Source organism: Coloeus monedula (assembly GCF_965178545.1).
Source record: "Coloeus monedula genome assembly, chromosome: 2".
Classification (NCBI taxonomy): domain Eukaryota; kingdom Metazoa; phylum Chordata; class Aves; order Passeriformes; family Corvidae; genus Coloeus; species Coloeus monedula.
This window is the reverse complement of record NC_138782.1, coordinates 15,558,796-15,578,924: the sequence shown is the minus strand read 5'-3', so window position 1 is coordinate 15,578,924 and position 20,129 is coordinate 15,558,796. Positions and strand designations below refer to the sequence as shown.

General features: G+C 41.2%; 1 protein-coding gene across 1 annotated transcript in view; it reads left to right on the top strand.

Moving 5' to 3' along the window:
- Positions 1 to 20,094, top strand: part of TP53BP2 (tumor protein p53 binding protein 2) — a 52,260-nt gene extending 32,166 nt beyond the window's left edge. The window contains exons 6-18 of the mRNA XM_082277010.1: positions 1,865 to 2,039; positions 3,412 to 3,593; positions 3,982 to 4,146; positions 4,554 to 4,791; positions 6,490 to 6,618; positions 7,028 to 7,164; positions 7,931 to 8,420; positions 8,782 to 9,563; positions 11,407 to 11,544; positions 12,123 to 12,256; positions 13,252 to 13,418; positions 16,465 to 16,664; positions 19,292 to 20,094. Coding sequence (XP_082133136.1) covers positions 1,865 to 2,039; positions 3,412 to 3,593; positions 3,982 to 4,146; positions 4,554 to 4,791; positions 6,490 to 6,618; positions 7,028 to 7,164; positions 7,931 to 8,420; positions 8,782 to 9,563; positions 11,407 to 11,544; positions 12,123 to 12,256; positions 13,252 to 13,418; positions 16,465 to 16,664; positions 19,292 to 19,333 — 2,979 coding nt within the window. The 3' untranslated portion in view covers positions 19,334 to 20,094. The remainder of the gene's footprint in view (positions 1 to 1,864; positions 2,040 to 3,411; positions 3,594 to 3,981; positions 4,147 to 4,553; positions 4,792 to 6,489; positions 6,619 to 7,027; positions 7,165 to 7,930; positions 8,421 to 8,781; positions 9,564 to 11,406; positions 11,545 to 12,122; positions 12,257 to 13,251; positions 13,419 to 16,464; positions 16,665 to 19,291) is intronic.
- Positions 20,095 to 20,129: the final 35 nt, after the last annotated feature.

The following is a 20,129-nucleotide window of genomic DNA, read 5'->3' as shown; positions in this document are numbered from 1 at the left end:
GTTGTTGGTACACAGTACTCTTGAAAATGTAACAGGAAATTCTGCTTTTGGCAGAGAATTGTTGAATGTGAGCCTGTCCTGAAGAGGGCTCATCTGTCTGGGTGGATGTTCCCATGCATTTCTGAATGTGCTTTGTTGGGGAAAAAGGCTGCTCTGAGGATCTGGTCTCACTGCTTTTCCTCTCTCACACACCTTTTCTCCCTCTCCTTTTGAGATCAGCTCTGTGTCTCTCTATGTTTAGTATCTTGTTCAGTTCCCTTGGCCCTTAGTAATTGGATCTCAGGGAAGTGCTTCAAATCATGGCTTTCTAATAGTCCTGCAGCACCTGCTAAGTGGTATTTTTTTAATGGCCTGTCAAAACAGCCAATAAAACTTTTTTCTGCTTCATGGTTAAGAACAGGTACAGCTACGATGCAGGAAATTGGTCACTCAACCAAGCAAATGAGAGTTTTCACTTGAAATGTAGCAGCACAATTAATACCCATACTGCCTTGTTTAATTTGCCAAAGAATGTTGCCCTCTTCTCAGTTCCAGCTGAGATGTGTTTATATATGAGAAGCCTAAACTTCCACAGCTTCTGTTTCACTCACAGGTGATGGCAGTATACCCTGGTCTTATAAATAATGCTGTAGTCACGAGAAACAGGAACATTATTTTTACTGTAAAGGGAGTTATACAAGATTAAAAAAGATAAAAATAGGAGTTTTACTCTGGATAGATACCCATTGGATGGGTGTCTGCTGCCTGTGGTTTGAAGAACTGTAGCCCTGTGGGCATACCACTGCTAGAATTTTTCATTTAAGTGCCTCTCTGAAACAAAACACCTGCTTTCCTAGATGCCTCTTCAGAGTGACTTTCCATTGCCTCTTTCCTGCCTTCTGAAATCAGATGCAATATTAAAAATAGATTCTGAGGGAGGAAAAATACATTTTCTTTTTAGACATGAGCTGTAATAGCTTTTTTTTTGTGACATTTTCCTGCGTGGGAGTGACTCTAAAGTAGTGCATGCACTGAGGGTGCTGCCTGGTCCTGGTTTTCTCTGGAAGGCAAGCTCACTTTTTTGCTCTGCCTTTTTTTATTCAAAGTGCACAAGAATCCCTGTTTTCTAAATCTGACTGGTGATTTTTTTTCTTTTGTGGGTTTGTTTTTTTTGGAGAAAGTATGGAGTTCTAATGTTAGTAAGCAGTGGTAGTCTTGGATATTAGTGAGTGCTTGGGAGTCTTAGTAGTAGTTCTACTAAGCAGCTTGGAGCAATGTGTCATCTCCAGAGCTGGAAGCCGTGTATAATGGCCAGTGATTCAGAGGAATTCTTTGTAGATGATTTAGTGGTCTCATAGTTTCTTGTAGGTCTAAACTAGACATGTGCATGTAGAAACTGGTAACACATTATTTTACTCCCTTGGAGAGGCAGAAGGATCCTCTCCACTAAGGTAATATCTGTTGTTTAGATGAGGGCCAGGTCACTGTAAAGGTTTTCCAGTGTCTTGAATTATCTGTTTTGCGATAGTGGTGATCGTTATCTGGAGACCAGTGTGTTTTCAGAGGTTTGGGGTGCAGTCATCCTCCTCAAGCAGGTTTTAGCAGAACTAGTAAAAGTACAATTAGTATGAAAAATACCAATAATTTATGGGATACCTTCTATATAAAGAATGTCTAATATTCTCCAGCATGACCTAGTTGTTTAAAATGTGATATATGATAGAGATATGTCAAGTACAAGCAGCATGGAGAAGGTAGAGAGAAAATAGTTCTTAGCACTTGTAACTCAAGAGTGCCGAGTAGTGATTAAATGAAATTAGCAAATGTCTTGGAACATGAATGCTAAAATTTTTCTTAGGCTTCAAAATCCTTATCTTGACTGCAGGAACAGCGCCTGAAATTCCTGAAGCAGCAAGATCAGCGACAGCAACAGCAAGCTGCTGAACAGGAAAAACTGAAGCGATTAAAGGAAATTGCTGAGAATCAAGAAGCCAAACTTAAGAAAGTGAGAGCACTGAAAGGTCATGTGGAGCAAAAAAGACTCAGTAATGGGAAATTAGGTGAGTTGCTGCTTGGGGAAGGTAGCCTGGGATTTTTCATGAAGTGCAGTTCTTGGAACTCAAAAGTTTCTGGTGATTTCAGTGATTCAGAGGAGTTTTTTACAGCATTCCAAGCAGTGTTAATCTTAACAATTTCATGTCTTGTATTTACCAAGAAAACTCATGACTGACCTAGAACAAAATATATTTTCTTACTATATTTTAAAACATCCTGTAAGAGCACCCTGTATTTTGAGCCTAGCATGTCTGCTCTTTAATTACAGTGTAGGTTTTTTCCTTACTTGAATACCTTTGTGCACCACAGTAACTTTTTCCATCCTTGGTGTCAATACCCTACACATTTAGAGTGTTATTTTCTTGGCCTATAACAAAGCTTAGCCAGGTACCCAAGTTGCCTTTTATGCAAGAGGTAATTTGATGGCTGCATATTTCCTTTTTAATTATGTGAATTTGACCAGGTTCTTGCTTGCTTACAGTACTGGTTGGGTGCTTGTAGTTCAGCATGTTGATACAACATCAATATTAAGTCTGAAATAAATATTTATTCTTCTGCTTACCTTTTCATCCTCTCTATTGTGCAGAACTTGTTATTTCCAGCCTGACTCAACTGAAAATCTGAATGTTGTTTTAGTAGGAAGCATTGTGGTTGACAGATAAAGCAGAAGTGTTTCTCTATGGGTAGAATCCTTTTTCTGTTTGGGTTCTGTCACACAAAATACCAGTTTAAAGGTGTGGAAGGATGGTAGAATAATACAAGATCTTGGAGCATGTGAATCTTGTTTCCCTGCACCATCCCCAGCAGGTCTGATTTTGGTACTTGCTTGAGTTTTTACTGATTCCTTAAATTTTCTTCTATAATAGAACAGTTTCAGCAGTGGGAGCAGCTGATGACAGATGTTTGTAATAGACCCTAAAACGCCCTCTGAGTCTTTGTTTAATGTGACAGCTTGAGTGTTTTGTCACTGAGTTCTTATGACCTAAATTCAGAGTTCTAAGTATCATAAATATGCCTTGTGGTTGAGTGAGTGTCTTCCTGCTGAATTCAGCATTCAGTGAATTTAGGCTTCTTCAGATGAATTCAGTCTGGTATTGTGGTTTTGTTTATTTCCATACTTTAGAAAGTAACAAAAAAAAGTTCTCTTTCCCTCCCTGTCAGTGCTCTAAGTAGACCAAATTTCCATAATCATTCTAGTGAGCGTGCATTTGCCAGAGCTCAGAGGAAGAGCTGGTGTGACGGGGCCCATGGGTTTGGCTGAGCAGCCCTGCTCTGGAGGCCAGCAGGGCGCTTTCTGTCTCCTTAAGTGCTGCCTTGGAAGCAGCCCACGCTGGGCTGTTTCTCAGGGCAGCTATTGTGCTCTGCCCTTCTCTGCAGTGGAGGAGATTGAACAGATGAACAGCCTGTTCCAGCAAAAGCAGCGCGAGCTGGTGCTGGCCGTGTCCAAAGTAGAGGAGCTCACCAGGCAACTGGAGATGCTGAAGAACGGCCGGATTGATGGTTACCACGACAACCAGTCGGCTGTAGCTGAGCTCGACCGCCTCTACAAGGAGCTGCAGGTAAAGGGAGGCCAGCCCGTGACCCTCAGCTCTTCCAGGCTAAAACTTGGTTGGGTTGTTTCTTACCTCGTTGCAAAGAAATCCTGTTGCTCCTGTTCCTGCCAGGGCTGTGTGACTGCCTGCATGCTGAGGATGGAGAGTTAGTTGTGCTGGGTTCAAGGTAAAGAGAAGAAGGAGCACCCAATGCCTATACCTTTCCTTTCTGCAAAATTTGGAGACTAACCAGCGTTTTCTCTGGAGGGAAAACATGACTTGACTTTTTAGAAGGCTTTTCTCTTTCCAACAGTTTCCTGTCCCCAATCCTGAAAGTGAATTTTTTTTGTTTTTTTTTTTTGTTTTTTTTTTTTTGTTTTCCCCTCCTCCCCCACTGCTTTGTGAATTTATTCAGTTGAGGAACAAACTGAACCAGGAGCAGAATGCCAAGCTGCAGCAACAGAGGGAGTGTTTGAACAAGCGCAACTTGGAGGTGGCAGTCATGGATAAGCGTGTTAATGAGCTGCGCGAGCGTCTGTGGAAGAAAAAGGCAGCTCTGCAGCAGAAAGAGAATGTACCAGTAAGTGTGGGGCATTTAAGAACTGAAACATTAGTTCTGTGTGTTGTCTGTACAGCCTGAAGTAAGAACTTGCTGGGGGGGAAGGTTGTTGAGATGCTAGACTTGTTGTCCTTATCCATATGTAGTGGAAGTCTTGTATTATTAAAGTCCTTTTCGTGGTACATTAGTGTTAACCTACTTACTCTTTACAGACAAGAAGTCTTATGCTGTCCTGGATTTTTATTTTAGATTTTTTTTTTTGCTATTACTACCTCAGCTTTATGATGCTCAAAGCTTTTCCAAAAAAGCACTTTTGATGTTGGAGTATCGTTTGCTACTTGTTTTATCCTTTTTGACTTCTGTTTCAAACTCTGATGAATGGATACTGCAGAATAAAATTCTTTAAATTTTCTTCTTTTTTCCCTAAGGTTTCTTCAGATGGGAATTTACCACAGCCAGTGGCTTCTGCTCCAAGTCGGGTGGCAGCTGTAGGTCCTTATATCCAGTCCTCTACTATGCCACGTATTGCTTCCAGACCTGAGCTTTTGGTGAAGCCAGCATTTTCAGATGGGACACAAGCTTTGCAGGTACCTGATGGGCCACTGAAAACACAAACACTGCCCAATATGAGAGCTGGGAACAGTTCACAAGCTAAAGCTCCTGCAGGTAATAGCTTACAATTAGTGTTTCTTATCTAGATATGTTTTGTTTTCTTACCTAACAGCTCTGTTCTGATGTTCTGTTTGTTTGGTTTTTTTTAAAGCACAGCTTTATTTGAGGTGTCAGTCTTGCTACTTGCAATTTTTCCTGCACCTGTGAATATATTTTATAAGCACTGAGTTTCTATGATTCAATGTTAAAAATCAGGTAAATCTATTAGTGAGCACTACGAGTTGTTGTACAGTGTGGAATGTAGGAGGATTTTTCTGTAAAGTAATTCTTCTTTTTATTTATTTTGAAGTTCTCCTAAAAACTATACAACAAGTGTGCTTGGAGTTTCTAGAGGCAGTTTTAGTACATACCTGGTAGCAATCTGGTGCCTGGATTTAAAAACTGGCAAAGCCAAATTTTCTGAATGTGCATTTTGGAAATGACACATGTAAAAGATCAAGCAACATGACAAGAAATTTTACAAAGGAGGCAGTTGCTTGTAGCACAGAAATAGCAGTAAAGTTATTGACTTGCTGATGAGTGAGGTTTGGCCTCTCCTACTTGGAGAGTTAATGGAGATTTGTTGGCTTCTCTCTGTGGCTTTGTCCTATGAGAGTCAGTTCAGTAAGAGAAGTCTGGAGAAACTCTTGAGTGTTGTGGATATCTCTTCTGTGCTATCCTGGGAGAAGACTCCCTTTTCAGCTGGGAGAGAAGAGAAACACTGATCTTCCCAAAAGCAAGAAATGAAGACTGAGCTTGTAGAATAGTTCTGTTTATTTTCTATCTCACTTCCTCCATCTCCAGTTCTGGCAGATACTAAAGTAACCATTGCACAAAAGCAGCTCCAAGTGTCTCTTGCCGTATTGGAGAATGGAGGATTGTTTCTTTTTATTTGGTTTGCTGATCCTAAAACTACTGGAGTGGAATTTAAGCTCTAGACTACAGAAAATTTGAATTTTTGCTTGAGCAATGTGTGGTGGTTAGCTATTTGAACTAAAATATCACATCTTATTCTTTAGCATTTGGACAAAAGGACTGCTTTCCTACGGAGACTTTGTTATTTTGTCAGAACAGAACTTTTCTCCTGCTGCTTATTATTACTGTTTGACTTTAACATTACTTAGATTATTTAGAATTTAGTAGAAAGAATTCAGTGAAATATTTAATAGCAGATTGCAAGCATTTTCTTAGTGATTTTTGCAGATCTGGGTGTCTACTCCAATGAATGTGAAGGCTAGCTTTAAAGCAGAACCTGTATGCACATTAAACACACAGATGATTTTTCTACTGTTTTGAATATCACTTGCAGGGTCTGTCTATGCTTTATAGCATCATGCTTTTTCTTTGCACAGTATATCTTTTATAACATTGTATCACTTTTAACTTAGCACAGATACTCCAGGAAAGTTTCATACTAACTGGAAATAAGCCAATCTACAGAAGTTTCTTTTTTGCATGCTAGAAGTGCAGGTGTGTGCTACGACAAAGTTTTGCTGCTGCTTTTGGTAGCTGTTCCTGAACTTCATTTGCAATTCTCTTTTTAAAACAAACAAATGAATGAAAATTTATAATTATAGGTTTTCTGGCAGTTAACCTCTAGGTGATGTTTTTACATTGTCTAGACCTGACTCTTACAGAAAAAACCCCCCTACTTGTAATAAGTCAATAAAAAATACTATTTTAGCGTAATGTGTTCAATTTGTTCTCTCCTAGGTTCTGTGGTCCCCAATACAAAACCTTCCCCATCTGCCCCTGACTGGAGCAGTTCAAATACAGACAATCATATTAGTCAAGGTTCAGTCTTGACTTCAGGGAAAGGAATTGTGACAAGTGAAGGACAAGGTATGTTCTTTTGTGCTTGGCTAATCTTAAAATACGGATATTCTAGTTGATGATATTTCTCTTCTAAATGCTTCAGTAAATAACAGAGAATTCATTTGAAAGCACAAAAAAAAAAGTCAAAGAACATTGATGTTGCTTTGCTATGGTGTTGCAGGGTTCTTATGAAGAAAGAACTCAAACCCACAACTCACTTCAGGTGGTGAAGTAAATCCTAGTTCCTTCTTACATGCCCCTGCTGAACTTGCATAATACAGCATTTGGCAGGCCCAGGGGCCCTTGGTGCAGGGGTAGGATGGATGCAAAAAGCATCTCCTGCATACACTGTGGTAAATATTGCACAGAGCAGGACTCTTATCCCTACAGTTGTGCCATCCCCTTTGAAAGTTGTTTCCTCTCTCTTCAACAACAGCTGAAGGAGAAACTTTTTTACGAGACAAAGAGAAGAAGGTGCGTCCGTTCTCCATGTTTGACTCTGTGGACCAGTCTGCTGGGCTGGGCACTCTGAGGAAGAACCAGAGCAGTGAGGATCTCCTGCGGGAAGCACAGGTATGCAAGGAGCCCGGGCTGCTGCTTTCATCTGCCAGGGCTTACCCACAGCTGTTCTAATGTGCTGGCAGAAAGCTCTGAAAAGTACTGAGGTCAGCTTTTAAAAGACTGCTTCTGAGGAGAAAAGCCTGTTAGGCTTTTGATGGCAGTTGGTAGCTCCAAATCATTCTCTACGGTCCCTGTGGTGAGAATCTACATTTTGGCTTAATACATAAAAACGGCTGTATTACTTGTACTAGTGTGTATGCATATATTTTTTCCCCCCAAAGATACAAAGAGGCATTTGGCTGTTGTTTGTTTGTTTTTTAAATCATTTACACACTTGTTTCACTCTTTAATGCAGCAGTCTCCTTCATATGTTTGATAGCAGCAAGACTTCCCACCTAAATTTTGGCACAAGGGCACAGTTTGATCAGGTAGGGGAGAAGTAGCCTGCAACTGGGGATGACAAGTGCTTTGTTGGAGAGCAGCCTCTTGCCAGCCAAGTGTCTCTGACATCTGTAGAGAAATTACTGTGCCCTGCCATTGCTCCTGTTTTAAACATAGCTGTTACAGAAAGAATTAAAGAGAATAGGCTCAAAGTGTATTCAAACAACAGTGGTGACAAAATGTTTCAAGCAGTTTCTTCTTGTTTACAATGATGTTGTAAACATTATTGCAGCAGTAGTACAAATAAGATACTGTGTCATTCTTTGAGGGTATTTGGTCCTTCACAGCAGCACTCCTAAACCATGAGTAACCTTAATGAAATTTTTTTGTCTTTCAGACAACCAGTAAAAATGTAACCAAGGTGCCACCACCTGTCCCCACTAAACCAAAACAGATAAACTTGCCTTACTTTGGTCAAGCCAGTCATCTGCAACCTGCTGATACAAAGCTGGATGGAAACCTGCAGAAGCTGCCTTTGGCTATTGCAGCTATGGGGAGCAAGCAAAAACCAGTGGCACAGCAGCCTTCCCATCCTTCTCAGCAGATACAGCAAAGAATTTCAGTGCCTCCTGCAGGTTCTTCCTCTAGCCAGGATCAAATTCTTCCTTCCTCCAAACAGGAGAGTCCTCCAGCAGCAGCTGTGAGACCTTTTACTCCTCAGCCATCCAAAGAGACTTCACTGCCACCATTTCGAAAGCCTCAAACTGTGGCTGCAAGTTCAATTTACAGCATGTACACCCAACAGCAGACTCCTGGGAAGAACTTCCAGCAGGCAGTGCAGAGTGCTTTGACGAGGGCGCAGACCAGAGGACCACACTTCCCAAGTGGTAAGCATATGGCTCTCTCCCTCTCTTCTGCCTGATAAACCTCAGATAGATGTTCTTTCCACCTGGGCTGTGAGTACGAAGCTGTTCCTTGGGGAAATTAAGTGGGTGAGGGCAGCTGTAAGAATCTTAGGTGGTGTGTAAGAGTGTTAACAGGAAGTGCAGCATGTCTGTTTTGTGTTTGCAAGATAACTATATGGTACGTGTAGTTACCAGGTTAGTTCTGTTCAGTTTTTTGTATTCTGCTTCTTTAGCCTACACAAAGAATACACAGCCTGATTCACCTTTCTTCTTTGTTGTTGTTTTCTTGTTGATCAAATATTCAAACTTGTTTCCTCCCACCCCTCTCTGAACTGCTCCCCAGTGTACGGCAAGCCCGTGATGGCAGGAGCTGCGGTACAGAATCAGCTGCCGCAGACGGAGAACATCTACTCCAACCTGCAGGGCAAGCCAGGCAGTCCAGAGCCTGAGATGGAAACAGCAGCCTCTGCTCATGAGAACCATGAACCAGAGCGGATACCCCGTCCCCTGAGCCCGACCAAACTGCTGCCTTTCCTATCCAACCCCTACCGCAACCAGAGCGATGCCGACCTGGAGGCGCTACGGAAAAAGCTGTCCAATGCCCCCAGGCCGCTGAAGAAACGCAGCTCTATTACTGAGCCAGAGGGGCCTAATGGCCCCAACATTCAGAAGCTGTTGTATCAGAGGACCACTCTGGCTGCAATGGAGACTATCTCAGCTCCATCGCATCCCTCCAAACAGACAGCATCAGCTGCCAGTCCTGAGAGCCCGGTGGAAATCCCAAATCCTTATCTAAGCACAGACTCAGAAAAAGAAACAGCTGCTTCCATGCCAGAACCAGCTATTGCTGAGGAGACAGAAAGCACAGCAGCAGAGCAGAGCGAAGCTGCTCTTCCCCCTGCACCTTTGGACACTGTACCTGAGGCTGTATCAGACAGTGATGAATTCACACAGCCCAAAGCAGAAGAACCAAACCTAGAAGCTCCACTGCCACTGGAGGTGTACATGGAAGAGTATCCTCCATACCCACCACCTCCCTATCCATCAGGGGAACCAGAGAGTTTGGGAGAGGACTCATTCAATATGAGGCCTCCTGAAGTTACTGGACAGTTTTCCTTGCCTCCTGTAAGTATTTGTTAGCTTACAGTTGGGGTGCCCTGTCAATAAATCCTCTCAAGTGCTGCTGTAAACCCTGTACATTGTGTTGTAGAGCTCAAGCAGATGTGGGAGAACAGTTCCACAGTCTAAAAGTCTCTCTGTGGGTATCTGTTCTACTTGTGTGATGCTCTTATCTCCAGACTGCATGGCAGTAATGAAAAGTCTCTCTTGTTCCTAGAATTAATGACATAATGAAAAGTTTCAAATGGAATACACAAATAGTAAAACTCTTCAGAGCTGTAAAGAGCATTCCTTATAGAAGTCTGCTTACACCCAGATTTTACTTCCTTTTTAAGAGAAATTCAAGATAAAGATAGAGATACTGATTTCCCAAGCCTTTTCCACTATTGCTAATATGAGCTGGAAATGAATTTTCTTAATCCTGCATTGCATTTGCTTATCTGAAAGCGTCTTGCTTGAAAAATATGGAGGAACAGACTACTTTAGTTTTTGCCTTAAAAACTCATTTGTAGACATCAACTGTATTTCTTCTACTGAATGTTTTCTGAATTTCTTTGGAACCTGATTCAACATCAGTTTACTCTCAAGTTGCATAAAAATGGAGTCTCTTGGGGCTAGGAGGAGGCAGCACTTTTACCATTTTATTTTGCAAATTTGTATCTGTGTGTGATGTTATTGCACTGTTGTAGAACGAAAATGTGTAATGTTTTTGGTTTCTCAGAGACTTTCTTTAGAAACCTGTCATGAATACAGTTTTGATAACTTGATACATGAAAGTGGTTTTTTCCTCTATCACTTCAGTGCAGAGGAGTTAAAGGCTTTAAATGTGCTTTTTAACCCTGTAATTTGTGCATGGAGTAGACATTTTGTGTGTTCATGCTTTAAAGATTATGTTCTTGCTCCCTTTTACAAGGAAACTTGAGTGGTAGGATTTCCTGAATTGTAAGAACTCATTTCTGCTTGGTTTTGTAATAACTCTGCAGTGATGAGAAGAAACCAGCCTACCTTCTTGATTTCATATTTAAATCTGTGGGTTGTGCTGCCAGGCTCACTCTTGAAAAAGCCCCTACTTTTGATACTATGTACAAATTACAGACAGAAGAGTATTTCATGGGAATCTCTACTTACATATCTTATCTCCACATGCCTGCTCCTGCAGAGTATGAGTCAATTCTATTCATCTTTGCCTGGACATCTGTCAGAAATTTACATACCCTCGTGAATAGTCCTATTGCTGCTGCCTAGCCAGCTGGGCAAGTGCTGAGCTAATGCAAGCATGTTCCCTAAAGGAAAAGGTACAAACTCAGCTATAGAAATATTTGGTTTCCAGTATCCATGGGAGCATCTAAAGTAATTCTACACTTGGTTCTGTATTCTTTCCAAAACTGTTTTCCATCACTGTTTGCTCCTGCTATCCTCTGCTATACTTTTACAAAAATGTTAGGCACTTTAACATCAGCACTTGAAGTAGTGTACTCTGTGGAGTGTGCTGCTTGGTTGGTGTAACTGCTGTGAGAGTTAATGCTAAAATCATCCAAACAACAAGAAAAAAAATATGCATCGTTTCCTGACCTTCAGGGATTTGGTAGTTTCACTATTCTGGTGATGTTTGATCAAGGTAACTTCTGTATAGAGTTGAATAGTGACCTTGTCCAGAGATAAAGGCAGAGATCTTTCATAACATGCCTAACCTAATATATTCATAATGTGTTTGGGAATTGGTAAAGATGGTGTAAATTTAATATTAAACATTGCTTTGATCATTTCTGCTTTCATTCCCAAATAAGCAATTTTATATTATTATTCTTCCAGGAAAAAAGTGCCTGTAACTTGTGTTACCTTTTCACAGGGAAAGAGGACGAACTTGCGTAAGACTGGCTCAGAGAGGATTGGGCATGGAATGAGAGTGAAATTCAATCCCCTGGCATTGCTTCTGGATTCATCGTTGGAGGGGGAGTTTGACCTCGTGCAGAGAATAATTTATGAGGTACAAATGCTAATTTGTAAGACAAGGAATTTCAATCCCAGTTGAAACTGGGAAGTTGTAGCTTTTCTGGACTAGTGCAGAACCTAGATATGTTCTTGAAGAGATAAATCCTGACGGGTTCTAAGTGATCATACTTGGAGACTGATTTGAAGTGTGTCAAGTCCACAGTGGATTTTTAGCATCAAGACTATAAATTTGCAAGGCAACTTCGTCTCATTTTTTATGTAGTGTTTCGTTCCCTGTCTGGCATGTTATCAGATAATTCGATAAGCAAAATCCATGTGAACTTTGCTCACAGTTAAATAGACATATATCAGAAATTTGTGAAAAATACTTCTAGTAAGTTTTCAAGATCCTTTTTCTCTGAACCAAACTGTTAAAGGGAGACTGCAAGCTTAAATGTCAGTCTTGTTGAAAAATTGGTGGTGGTTGTACTCTTCTGCCTCTTGTTCATGTCCTTCCTAGAAATATGTCACAGATCCGTATTTCAGAATAAGACAACTGATTCTTATATGAGAAGAGGTGTTTATTCCAGAGTGTTTCACCTGAATGTGACTGGTTCCTTTCTGGCTGGCCAGGTGGAAGATCCTAGCATGCCCAATGATGAAGGAATCACTGCGCTGCACAACGCTGTGTGTGCTGGGCACACGGAAATTGTGAAGTTCCTGGTGCAGTTTGGGGTGAACGTGAACGCTGCAGACAGTGATGGATGGTAAAGGTTCCATGAAGTGGCTCCTTATGGATGTTCTCCACAAGGGCCCTGGCTTGGGAGCTGCAGGTCCCTCAGAATGTCCCTTGCTTTGCTCCTTTGGAGCTGGCAATGAGTTTTCTTTCCAAAGCAGAGCAACAGTACTCTGTGCGGCATCACATGGGACTGTGCAGAGGGGAGAATAGGGAAATTATAGCAATATTCCCTGTATGAAAAAAACATTGTGGGATGGACACAGTTGTCAGGAAATTGCTCTGTTTCTTTGAGATATTGAAGACAGGTTATAATGAATGAGCCTTATGCTGAAATTCCCAATGTCCTCTGTGAGCCTGTAACTTACCTGCACTCTGGGCAGTATCTAGCCCTGCAAACTCTCTCCAGTTTTGTCCAATAATCACACAACTTTAAACCAAAATGAAGTGGAAAACCAGAATGTACAAACTAGGTTTACAACTGATAATGGGTTACAAATCCTTTTTACAAATAACTAGTGAGATTATTTACGAAAGGCTGTTGCAGGGGGTCGTGATTTTACTATTATTTCTGCCTATAACAGAAGGGTTTGAGGCCTAAGACTGAATAAAGATGTTTGTGGTCCCTCAACCTCAGGGGTTATTCCAATTACCTGCCCTTGTCATGAAGTCAAATCTTGAAGTAATTATCTAGATTGTTCGAGGCATGATGTCAGAAAGATTTCTGAGTGGGTTTTTTAATATTAATTTTTTAAATTTTTAGTGCCTTAGTGAATGTTCCTAAAATGTTAATAGATTAAAAAAAGGTAGAATAGCTGGAGATCTGGATGGAAGCCTAGCTTTAGGGCTCAAGCAGCCCTTGCTGTAGCTCCTGCTATCTGTGGAAAGCGATTGACATGCTGGGTTAAGTGCTGTGCTGGGAAGCCTGCAGCAGGGCAGGGCTGATTGCCCGTTCGCTCCCGCGGCTCTGTGAGCGCTCCACGAGCAGTGGGAGTGAAGTGCCATCCTTCTGTCCTTGCCTTGCAGGACCCCTTTGCACTGTGCAGCATCCTGCAATAACGTGCAGGTGTGCAAGTTCCTGGTGGAGTCGGGGGCGGCTGTCTTTGCCATGACCTACAGCGACATGCAGACGGCTGCGGACAAGTGCGAGGAGATGGAGGAAGGCTACACGCAGTGCTCCCAGTTCTTGTATGGTGAGTGTCAGCCCCGAGTCCTGGAGCATGCCTGGGGTGCCCCTGCCACCTCTCAGTTCATTTGTGCATATGGAGGGGTAAATTGCACACTCAGGTTATGTGCCTGTGCCACAGGTCCCTCTTGGAAAGAGGGAGGTTTTTGCCAGCTTGCTGTCACAGAATGAGATCCATCGAGATTAACTTTGTAATATTCATCCTGTGGAGGAGATCTGAGTAACAAAAGCTTTCCCTACATTAAAAGCTTTGAGTGAAGCATGTGCATTGACAGATTCACCAATTAGGTGAATCTTGCCACATAAGAACTTTCTACATAAAAACAAAGGTAGTATGGATATGTCAGTAGGCAGTTTATAGCTGTTACCTGGTGTCTTTAAATGAGGAGTATTTACTAATGTGCACCTTAGAACCAAAAAAGGTATTGCCTAGTTCCTGCCTTAATGGATATTAGTAAGCACTGAATTTGACTTTACCTTCCTGACTTTTTTCTTCACTTGCATTTAAAAAGAAATCCCATATTAAATTTAGATTTTATTCAAATAGTAAGGCTACAGAGATACTATCTTTTAATGGAGAAAACTAATTCCCCCTAGGGTGCGATGAGTATTAGTCAATGAGGTTTTACATTACTTTACTGTATGTTTTGTGTGTAATGAGGTTTTAAGTTACTTTTCTCTGTTTTGTATGTAGCTTGTATCCCCATGGCACCTACCAGCTGGTGTGTCATCCCTCTGCAAGAGGTTAGAGTAACAGCAATGTAACACAGCAGAAAAAGCTGTAAAACTGCCTTGCTGCTTTTGTGGCACAGGCGAGATCTGAGTTTCTCTAAGCTGCTCAGCCAGCAGATTTCAAAACAGTCTGTCCAGCTGTCCTCACTAAGCTTGAAAACTGTGTCTCTTGGTGCCAAATAGGTAGTTTTCACTAGAAAGGGAGGAAGCCTTTATAACTGGCATCAAAATTTGTAGGCTAAGCAAAATTCCATTTGGTTTTGTGTCCAGACTCCAAGGGAAGCATCAAGACCAAATACCCAAGGAAGATTGTAGGACTAGATAAAAAATAACACCACTTGTCTAATATTTTAAACTGGTTTTAGCTCACATATGAGTTAAGAGATGGTATCTTTGTGTTGATCAGCTCTTGAGGGATTTCTTTCAGGAATTTGTCTAATCCTTAAATTCAGGTAAACTGCCCACGACCTCCTGTGGAAAGGAGGTCCATGGACTCAGTATATACAGCATGAAGAAATACATTCTTTCTGTTTGTGGGGTTTTTTATGACCTGCCATCTGATGATCTGACTTGCTACTCTGTATGTTGAGTTTGGGATCTTTCTTGTGTTATGAGATACTTTTTGATGGGTCCTGAAAGGACTGGAAGGCTTTGGCTTATTGCCAGTTTTTTCAGATAGTTTCAGTGGTTTCAATCTATCTCTTGATATATTGGCTGTTCAGCTATCAAAGTTCCATATTGTTCCATTAGAAATTAATAATACTGCTAAGGCTGGTTCTGGTTGCCTGTAGTTACTGTAAGAAATTATTCCCTGCCTAAAACTGCTTCTGTAAAAGAGGTTTGGGAATGTGTATCTGTTTCCAGAACTGTACTAAAACCTGGCCCTCTAAACTCATTATTAAGCTAATAAACCCTGATGTAATTCATTGATTCACTTAATCTTTTTTCTTGCAAATGATGTCCAATATCAAGTAAGAGGTAGGTTTGAATAAAACCAATCATCCTTTATCACTGACTAAATGACAGGTCTGATGCTGCTCAAGTATGGAATTTTCCACTTTCTTAAATGTAATGCCTGTGCTGTCTCTGAGTGTGTTTGCCCCACTACCCTGGTGTGACTATTAACACCCCTTTAGGAGACCAGATGCCCTGTGTAGATCATCTTTGTCTGCTCTGATAATCAGTGCTCCATCTTCCCTCCCACATGGGTGCAGAGCACAGCTCTGGCCAAACCTCTAATTATACCAAATGCAAAGCAAGGGAAGAGTTTCTCTGAGCAGAGCTTATCATGCACTGGAAATAATTTAATTTTATGTGCTGAGCTGGTGTGCAGAAGTAGAGGACTTGATTTGAGCAGGTGCTTCCTTTAGCAGATGTAGGTGGCAATCCTATACAGAATGTTGTAATAGGTATGTGATGGAAAGGGAAAGGACAAGTTTTATGATGCATAAAACTTTCAGGATCTTTGCTCCTGAAAATACCAAAACCAAACATTGAAACCCCAGTAGGATTCAGTATTTTAAAATAATTACCTAAGAGAAAATCAACTGGTGTGCAAAGATACCTTTTCCAGTTTTGTGTATGGAGGCTGAGGAATGTGTACAGAAAGAAAAGTATCATCTCTGGCTACAGCTGTAAAGTGAGCAAGTTCTAAATAACACTGCAGGGTGTATGTGTGTACTCCAAAATACCTTGGTCCAAAAATAATTTAAAAGAATTGTGTTTCTGAAGGTAGTGTTTAAAACAAAACAAAAAATAATGTTAGAAATTAAGAACTGCTGAGATAAGTGCTTGATTAACCAAAAGCAGCTGCAGAAGAGTAGCAGGCAAATCTCTCAGGTACAGGTCTGAGATGCAACGTGCTTTGAAGTTATGAAATAAAATTACCCAGGTGGCAAATGACACCACAAGCATCAAAATGACAGTGGTGGTCAACCTAAGCAGGTATTGCTATCTCCCTGTGACAGAAAGAGGTAACCATTGGATTAAGAGTACGGAAAATGTTTTTTGACCATCGCTTAGGTCTAGAAAGAGTGAACACAAAAATATAACCTTTTATCAATCAGTGCTGCTCTCCCCATTTGCCTTGTATTTTTTGAGCATGTGTAAGGAAGGAATCTGTCTTCTCTAAGTAACTTCACAAAGCCACTTCTTCCAGGGCCACCTCTGACCAGGCAACAAGGTGCCAAGCAGGTAGGAATTGCTTGGGGTTTTTTCCTGGCCTGTCTTCCAGTAAGAATAAAGAAGTCTTCCCTCCTGTTGTCCTTTCTATTTATTTATTTTCTTTTCAATTTAGCTGCTTTGTGTTTTCAAACTTGCAGGAGTGCAGGAGAAGATGGGCATAATGAACAAAGGAGTGATTTATGGACTCTGGGATTATGAGGCTCAGAATGATGACGAGCTGTCCATGAAGGAAGGAGACTGCATGACAATCCTGCGCCGGGAGGATGAGGAGGAGATTGAGTGGTGGTGGGCACGGCTGAACGACAAGGAAGGCTACGTGCCCCGAAACCTGCTAGGGGTGAGTCCTGCCTACTGCCAGCACCAAAGAAACCTCACCCTAGGGTGGGGAGTGTACACAGCATTGTGTTCTCATTGCACCTCTTGCACTGAGGTGCAGCTTTAAAAGTCAAGAGGAAGGAGTTGACATTCTCCATCTTTGTTTAGGGAGTTGAATACCTTGGCAGAGTGGGTTAACACCCTCTGTTTAAGGTACTTAACACAGATTAATGGGTGCACAAAAGAACAACGTGTATCACCAGCCTGCTATATACTGCAGGCTCTAATACCAATCTTGTCTCATCATCTTAGAAAAACCCCTTTCATCCAAACATGATGTGTGAGTAACGTTTTGTTGAGCATGTTCTCAGGCACATGGTGTGATTTTTGGGGCTGTCCTGGGTAGGGCCAGGAGCTGGACTCAATGACTCCTTGAGGGGTCCCTTTCAACTTAAGATATTCTATGATTGTTTGAGAAAAAAACTAGCTTTCCCTGTTTCACAAAGTGATGTACTGGCACAAAGGGCCCTCAGAACTGAAAATTGCATGAAGAGTGTGTCATGAGTCCTTTCCTGTGTCCAAAGGGCACTTTTTGATCCAAGGAGATAAACACTGCAAAAACCTAGGTTATCTTTTTTTTCTAGGGTTGGAAAACAGATTACATTGCTCAGTAAAGGCAGATCTTTATTTTCTCCTATGCTTTTAAAGTAACATTTAACCATATGTCCAATGAATGGCCTCCCCTTCTCTCATCACCTTTTGTACTGCCTCTTTTATTAAGAACAACTGTGTACAAATAAGATACTTTCCATTATGTCCCTGTATTTCTCCTCATAGCCGAGTTGCTGGAAAACTATGGCAGATGGACACATACATAAAAATTCCATGAAGCTTTTTTCTACAATTCTAGTTGCCCTGGTGCTGGAGATAAGAGGTTCTCCAAGGTTGACCACTGTGAATTTTAGCTGATTGATGCATGATGCTTGAAAGAGGCTGAACCTCCTTCCTCATGCAGATAATCATTACTCCTAAACTGGATGGATTTTGCAGAGCAACTCTATCTAATGCAAAATCAGTTTTAATTTCTGTATCATTTCCAGGTCAGGCCTAACACCGTGTACTGTAAAATCCTCCCTACCATAGTATTTCTGCTCAGTCTTTTCCTCTCCAAAAGTAAACATTTCTAAATTGAGAGCAGCCATCAGCCCTGTGCAGTAATGTCAAAATGGCAGCTTTTTGGTTTTTGCCTGCCCCAGGGTGAATTGTGCATGTGCTGTTTGTTCATAAGCTTGTGCTTTCAGCCTGAGCACAGCTTAAACTGGGGATCACAACTTACCATTTTAAGCACAACACAATCCCAACAGAATCTTTGGGTAAAACTACACAGTATTTATTAACTGTGACTCTCCTGTGTCTGCTCAGTTGTTCTGGTGCTGCCACTGAAATATCATGTGGTGATTCTCCAAAGCAACTACCAGCCTCTTAATATAGCAGCTGAATTCTAGGCTATGATGTTCACCAAAGAGGCAAATATTTGGTAGATTAATATATTCTTATGTCTTCATCATAGTTGCTTTATCCTTTTGCACTCAGGTGTACTGAATAAAAACAAGGATTAAATTATCTGTATCAGTGCTCTACCCTTGTTAGTGACTCCACAGCTCCCTAAGCCAATAAGATAATACTGTCAAAGGGAGTCTTTGGAACATTGTCAGGTGTTATGGTACTGTAACTGACTGACTTCACCTCTAACAGTGGTGAAACCACAGCAGGCTGAGACAGACCTTGTGGTGAAGTTGTTGGCCTTGTCTTACTCATTGAGAAAACCCAAGCTGTGATGTAGATGTGCATTGCCATTTAGAGCATGGAGGACTCATCACTCCTAACTGTATGAAATGTATCCTACTTTCATATGCCAGTGGCTGTGCTTTTCAGAACAGTAGCTGTTCCCTAAGCCCTTCCAAGTGGGAGCCAGCAGCTTCCCAGACATCTTGTCCCTGCTGTGAGCTGACCCAAGCTGTGTCCTGTCAGTTGTGCCCTGCACCCCTGTGTGTGTGGCCAGGGTGTGTGAGCAGCACAGGGCCCAGGGGGCACAGGCTGGCAGGTCCCAATTCACTGCTGGGCAGGTCCTTGATGGAACTGGCCACCCACCCTAAAGCACAGCTCCTCCACTTGCATGGTCCTTCTGCACACAGATGTTTCCAGCTTGCCCAAAGCTATACAGACATAAAAGCTGATAGGCACTGAGAGAAAGCAAACCAGACTTTAATACCTCTCTGGTCCCATTTATGAAACAGGGAACAATCCCACAGTTCACTGAACACAGAAGTCTCTTGACTTACAAAGCCATGTGCTTTTCCTGGCCCACCCATCTGGGCAGAGCTGAAAGTACTCCATTACGTGCTGTTCCATACCTTCCTCTTGTACTGACATGGTTGGTATTTTTTTAAGCTTGCCTCAGACTGCTAAATTAATATTTGTTAGTTTATAACATGTAATATTTATTTTTTATAACCATGTTCTTGCTACTATGGATTACATTAGAATTGTAGTACCAAAAAGGTTTTCTGTTCCTTTATTTTTTTCTTTTAAAAAAAGTAACCTTTTAAAGTACTAAAATTTTAAACCTCATTTCTCTTTTACCCTCAGCTGTATCCGAGGATTAAACCTAGACAAAGAAGCTTGGCATGAAATAGTACAGAAGCCAGATTCTTGAAGTACTAATCATGGATAACTTGTGGGAAAAAGAGTCCATTTTGTGTTGGTTCCAGTATCATGAGACTTATTTCAATGACAATGTAATTTGAAAGCTATGAAGAATGTGCTTTGAAAACAAATGAAGGATTGATGCATTAGCAAATGGATGAGGGCATTGTACAAGATGAAATAATGCTTACAAGCAAATGAAATTCTGCTGCCTTTGGTCGAATCAAGCCATTATGTTCAAGTACCCACTTGGATTCCTTCAAACATGGCAGAAGAGAGTTTCACTTTTCTCTGCATTAAATACAAGAACTTTTTGAATTTGCCATTGAAGGGATCATCATGAAACAGGTAACTTGGCTTTGTCCAAATTTATCCCAAGGCTTTTTTCCAGATGGGAGAAATTAAAAGTATGTGCACAGCACCCAACTGCTTATTGCTGGAAGCAAAATTTTAGTTAAAAGAAGCTAAAAAACATGAAGTGCATCTGAAGAGCGACAACCACATGACCAATCCATTAAGCAATAACTTTAAAACAAGCTGTAGCATCTTAGAAATTCTATGTATTCAAAATACCATGTGCTGTAACAGAAATGTAGTTTTAGATTCTTCTTTTTACAAAGAGCCTCATGTATTTATTGTATTTTGTACTTTGAAGACTAAGTGTAGAACCTTTCTGTAGTCCTTGACAACTTACTTGTTTTTACTCCACTTGTTTACTCCACCATTAAACTTTTGTCTCCTCTTAAGCTTTAACTCTGGGTATTTTAATGGTAATTTTTAT